Source organism: Chiloscyllium punctatum, chromosome 32 (genome assembly GCF_047496795.1).
Source record: "Chiloscyllium punctatum isolate Juve2018m chromosome 32, sChiPun1.3, whole genome shotgun sequence".
NCBI lineage: Eukaryota > Metazoa > Chordata > Chondrichthyes > Orectolobiformes > Hemiscylliidae > Chiloscyllium > Chiloscyllium punctatum.
In genome coordinates this window covers 10,395,726-10,401,725 of record NC_092770.1, presented here as the reverse complement: position 1 = coordinate 10,401,725, position 6,000 = coordinate 10,395,726, and the positions used below count along the sequence as shown (strand labels likewise).

General features: G+C 38.5%; 1 protein-coding gene across 8 annotated transcripts in view; it reads right to left on the bottom strand.

The window, feature by feature from the left end:
• Nucleotides 1-210: 210 nt before the first annotated feature.
• The window catches only part of mettl25 (methyltransferase like 25), a 90,319-nt gene continuing 84,529 nt past the window's right edge, over nucleotides 211-6,000 (bottom strand). For 2 of the 8 annotated variants that reach the window (XM_072551626.1, XM_072551628.1), the window contains 3 exons: nucleotides 3,107-3,181; nucleotides 1,013-1,084; nucleotides 211-492 (listed from right to left, as the gene is read on the bottom strand). In XM_072551626.1, the coding sequence (XP_072407727.1) occupies nucleotides 406-492; nucleotides 1,013-1,084; nucleotides 3,107-3,181 (234 nt within the window). In that variant the 3' untranslated portion in view covers nucleotides 211-405. The other 6 variants (XR_011953402.1, XR_011953400.1, XR_011953401.1 and 3 more) reach the window with 4 other exon arrangements.

Sequence of the window (6,000 nt, the reverse complement as noted above, 5' to 3'; positions counted from 1 at the left end):
AATTTAAGTTATGAAACAAAAATGTGCATGCAAGTAGATGTGAATTAATTTTTGATTATGAAAAACAACAAGAGGCCCTTATAAGCTGGTGGTTTCAAAATTAAAATCCTTACTTTTCATAGCATGAAAAATTGAATGTTCCTTTTTAAAAAGATTTTAACTCTTTCACTTGAACAAGTCTGGTCAGAAAATGCAATTTACAATAATAACTTTTTCTCTCAAATTTTTAATTTATTCAACAACTTATGTGTGCAAAATTTGTATTCAACTGTTTAAAAATGTAACATAAAACTGGAAACTTCACACCCCCTAAAATCATAAATTTAGTTTGTACAGGAATGGATAAAGTAAAAATCTTGAAATCAAACTTATATCAAAAATATGGTATGTGAACTTGGAGCAGTGCTACTTCTTCACGCCAATTACCGCATAACATCTTGGGGACTTCAGGGGATCAAACAGCTGTACTAATGCTGACCATGCAACATTTTCCTGCAAAAGACATAAGTTTAAGAAACATTTCAGATGGTTCATTAAAATAAAGCTTCAACAAAACACGTCATTTCACATTGAATACATATGTGTCCCTGCATTTGTACTCATGTGTATAATGATAAAATCATATTGTAATTACAGTAGTTACCATGTGTAGATAATTTATTGCAACTAATACAGGTAATTCACAGCAATCAAGGTACTGTAATTTCACCATTTTATTCTATTTTTAACCCAACCATTGTAAAATATATCTGTCAGTTGGACTGCATACTGTCTTCTGTCTTATAGCTGTATTTTAAATGCCACTTTTTTTGATTAAGTGAGATAAACAAATGTAACTATAGCAAATATATAGAACATCTGTTAGCCATACGTTTTAAAGAATGCAAAACTACACAGATCAATTTAAAGAAATAAAGCATTTTCTGAAAATCTCCATAATTACATCATAGGCATGAAATCTTTGGCAGAATGAAGTACCCCACATACAGCACCCAGTGAGAGACAGAGGTACCTGTTCTTTGAGGTAGCAAAGCCGGTCCAAGAGAATCAAACCCTCTATACAAGGGGATAAGGCTACCTTCAGCTGAAAGAAAGATGCATACAATAGTTCCAATTGTCGATTTAAGTGTTTCATAACTATCCATCAGCTATCCAAGTTGAATAATGCAGTCAACAGTTTTAATTATTAATCTATTTAAACAGCTGTCACTAATTGTATTTAATAGAAAGTATTTTTTACGGAGGTTCGCGACTTTTGCTCATAAGGTATGGATTCTTATGTCAATATAATATTCTGAAGTTCCAAGATAGTTCCAAGTTCCAAGTTCAGCATCAAGCAGGCCTTAGTAGAAGTTAATTAAGTATGCTATACATAAATATGCCAACACATTATATGAGTAAAATGACCTCCTCCTTTTCCTTGCTCCAATTAACACAATCTTGGAATGCACAAGACACAATATGTCTTACCCACAGACACAGTATGCTCTTTGTTGGACTCCTCAGACTGACTGCCAACAAAATTTCAAATACATGTGTATAGAGTCACTGTAGCATAGCTGTTAATGTGCTCCCTTCTCACTATCAAGAGCATCTGAATATCAATATTTCTTATTCGGACTATTTTCGGATAGAAAAACAGGAATGTAATAAAGTTTGCTACCCTGTTCATCAAACTCCACTGGGTCAGAGCTCCCAATGGCAGGAATTGGGCACTAGAAGTTCCGGAAGAATTTATGGCTTGTTCACTGTGACTGTAAACTTTAGGGTTAAATGTAAATGTAATTTTTAATTGCTTAATTGTAAAAACTTTTTTTATGGAATATGGGCATTACTGGCAAGACCTTGATTTGTTGTGCATTGCTAATTGCCCTTGAACTTTGTGGGTTACTAGGAGTCAGCCACAATACATTGTAGGCTCAGCTCAGTGAGGCAGATTCCTTCTGTAAAGGACATCAGTGAACCTGGTGGATTTTACAATCAATGATAGTTTCGTAGTCATTACTACCGAGATTACCTTTGCTATTCCAGATTTATTAAGTGAATTTAAATTTCACCAGTTGCCATGGTAGGTTTTGAAGCCATGTAGCCACAGTATTAGCCTGGGCCTCTCAATGACTAATCCTATGACATACAACTATGCTACCATCTCCCCTTGACGTAATAGCCAAATTTTGCCACCCACGTTTCTCATCACAATATTGACTTAACTCCATTTTTAGCTAAAGAATTCCTATTAACTTACAGTACTGAATTAAATTAAGTCAGACTATATTGCTAGAGGTCTAAAATAATTTGTACTGAAATGAAAATTTCTTTAACTACAAGTATACCCAACAATATTATACTGACAAGTGTTTGCCTTAAGTCTTAGAGTGAGTATGTTACTGGGCAGCAAGTTAACCAAGATATCTGTGCAGCATTAATTGTCATAGTAATTGGAAACTTAGCTCAATTATTGATTTCTGCACCTGCCTATAATTAAAAAAAAATGTTTTTGTTGATCTTTTTGATTCTGGTTAATGTAACATGTCAGTGCTGGGGGATGAAATGCTCTCTTAATTTTACCACTTTTGGCACCTTGTCAGCACTATGCAATTTTACACTGGTACCCCTCAGCACTAGAATACCAATATGTTCTTTCTTCTTTTCCTCAGTCCCTGTGGTATCTGAAAATGGGATGAACATTTTAGAACAAATTACAAATTTGTGCCACCCTTCAGTGGATCCAAATTCCTTTGTCTTATGACCACAAAGAGAGCAACCACTTGTCCCAAGCCAGAAACCAGTGGACACATTTATAGCCTACAAGTAAAGGCCAGTGTTTCCTTTGAATGGACAGCTGAAATTCTATTAGTCAGAAGATACTAAAAATCCTCTCCTGGTCTGCTCTTGACTGTGCTTAAATGGGATTCTTCTTATTGAATGAATTTTGCTTGATGCAGATCTTTATAATGTTAGAAAACTGTTGCTATCGCAACAAATTTTTGTTTTGACTGCACTGTCAGGCCAACAGTGTTTAGGGCAGTGATCCTGGAAAAAAAATCGGCATACTTCCCTTGCTTCTCATGTGTAAATTCTTTTATGTTTATTCCCCAAAGCTTACCAGGTTAAATGCTTCCAACTCTTTCATTCGGGGCATGTATCTGTCATAATAGCCTTGTATTAAACTGTCTGACATCTGAAAAAAGGAAAAAAAAGGCACATATCTAAGTCGAATTATAACCACGTGATCAACTGGCATTGTTCCAACTAATATCATAAACATACCTGTCAGAGTACAATTGTTACAATATGTAGTTAGTGTACCCCATACAGATAATAAGACATAAGTAACAAGCTTTTAGCCAAAACTAAGTTATTTGATTTGGTCGAGGTCAAGTACGTTTTATGCAGACATACGTTCCTTTCTGTTTTGCCAGCTCTTAGTCAAGTAAGACACAACAAAACACTGTCTTGCTTACAGTTTGGGACACTAGATTTGTGAAAAGTCTTCAGCTACTGACTGAGTATGGAAAAATCTAGACAGTCCCTTATCACTTTAATCATATTGTTTCACTAAGATTCACTTAAATGGGATTATTTCATAACATTAAAAAACACACATACAAAACACCAGTTTAAAGTATCACTGGCAGCAGTTCTCCATTACTTCTAGTTAATAAATAATCTTTTGGAACATCTTATTACCATAAAATTACCCCATCATAAATTTTAAGTTTAATTATTGCCAATTAGCGAATGTTCGGCAAATTCAAAACAGTTCAAACCATATAATTTAACAAGCATTTTGTAGAAGACAAACATAAAACAAAATCATTATATGGAAAAACTCAATGAAAGACAAGATGTGGAAAATAGAAATAATAAATAACTTAGATTAGTCTCCACAAGTTTTTGTACAGTCCTATCAAATCAAAATAATTGGTTTGTTTTGCAAGGCTGCAAAACATCATTCTTTTCTCAAGTAATTTATGGAGAGCTGTTTCAGTGTGTACTTGAATAGCCTGGAGAGAACAGTGACAAACATCAGGAAGTTGGAAAAAAAACAACTACTTTTAAGGATGATTCTGCTAAAAACCAGAATATAGAAATTTTCTTGGATTATCTTTCAAAATCAGGTCATACTACTAATTGATTTCAAAGCCACTTTGCAAAAGTGGCAATATAACTTCAGCAAAGTTGCCAAACTGGCAGCATTTCACATTCTAATCGTGGTACAAGGCTACATCAAGGAGGTATGGTCAAATGATTTTGATTTTGAGGAATGCAGCTGTTCTGCAAAGTCCCAGACTGGGCCTTGACTGCTCGATGGACATGTCACAGGACATCACTGCAGAAGGGTCTGTTTCCACGCTGTAAGTAATCTAAAAAAATCTAAAATCTAAAATTCCTCAGGATAGGTATTTGCAATCAAGATGGTGGCAGAGTAGGATGCTCCAATTGGAGCTCCTCCACTCCTTCTGTTTCTTTCTGTTTTATCCCCCCTTTCATCTGTTGCTGGGTCCGGGCCCGGTCTCCCGGGTGGCTCGGCAGCAAGATGGCTCTCAGCCCAGTCTCTCAAAGGCTTGTGCCAGGTCCAGAACCTGGTGTCTCGGCAGCTCATGGTAGGTCCCAGGTCTGGTCTCTCGTCAGCTCCTGGTGGAACCCATCCTGGTTTCTCAGCAGTTTGTGGCGTGTCTCAGCCTGGTCTCCCAATGGCTTAAGGTGGGTCCCAGGCCTGGTCTCTTGATGACATGGTGGCTCTCAGCCTGGTCTCTCGGCAGCTCATGACAGGTCTCAGCCTAGTCTCTCAGCCTGATCTTTGTGGTTCGTGGCAGGTCCCAGCCTGCTCTCTCAGCAGTTCATGGCAGGTCTCAGCCTGGTCTTTTGGCATCTCTTAGCCTAGTCTCTCAGCAGCTGTGGTAGGTCTCGGCCTGGTCTCAGCCTGATCTCTTTGTGGTTTATGGCAGGTCTTGGCTTGGTCTACTAGCAGGTTGTGGGGGGTCTCAGCCTGATCTCTAGGCAGCTCGTGACAGGTCCTGGGCCTGGTCTCTCTGTGGCTCCCAGCAGTATGTCGGTCAGTCTCTTGGTGGCTTATGGTGGTGTCTCAGCTTGTCATGTGAGTGGATCCTGCGAGGGCATGTTCCCAAGGCACTGGGGGAGAATGGAAAAGTGGCAGTCTCAGCAACAGCAACAGTATCTGCTTCAAGAACAAACAGCTAAGGCCTCCTAGAGAGTGAGATAAGCAGAGGATTCATCAAAGACTGTTGAGCTTTTACCATATTCCTTTATTTAATAAGGAATTTAAATATCTGGGGAGTCATAAATGATGCTGAACATTGTGCAATCATCAATGAATATCCCTACCTCTGAACTGATGGTGGAGGGACAGCAATTGATGAAACAACTAAAAATGATGGCTATTGCATATCTTTTGACTTTAATGTAAACCATAACCTATTTCTTTATTTTTCTACTATTCTATGAAATAAGGCTGAACTTTTTAACTCTTGCTTCTCTAACTACTTTGTACCTAAACTTTTTTTGTGAATAGGCACTTTTGTACCTAAAATGGCAGCATGTGTGGCGACATTATACAATTTTCACAGTACAGAGGAACCTCGATTACCCAAACAAGATGGGTGGGCAGTATTTCGTTCAGATAATTGATTATTCAGTTAATTGATTCAATGCCTCTCCTCTGGGACACGGAGTTTTCTGAAGTTTCCTTTATCCTTGCTCTGCTTGCCTACTCCTTCTGTCTGTATCAGGGTTTGTTTCTGAGCAGACACACACTTGTGTGTAAGGGACCTGCAGCACTGCTGAAGCCCCTCCCCCCAATCAGTTCAATGTGATTGATACAGTGAGCACTTGCTAAGTCCACTCCCCATTCAGGAGACTAGGCAGCAGCACATTACGCACAAGCCCCCCACCCCACCCCCTTCTGCCCCCATAACCTCGTTCCAAATCTGCCCGCCACCACCCCTGCCAACCCTGTCCAAACCTACTCCCTCCCAC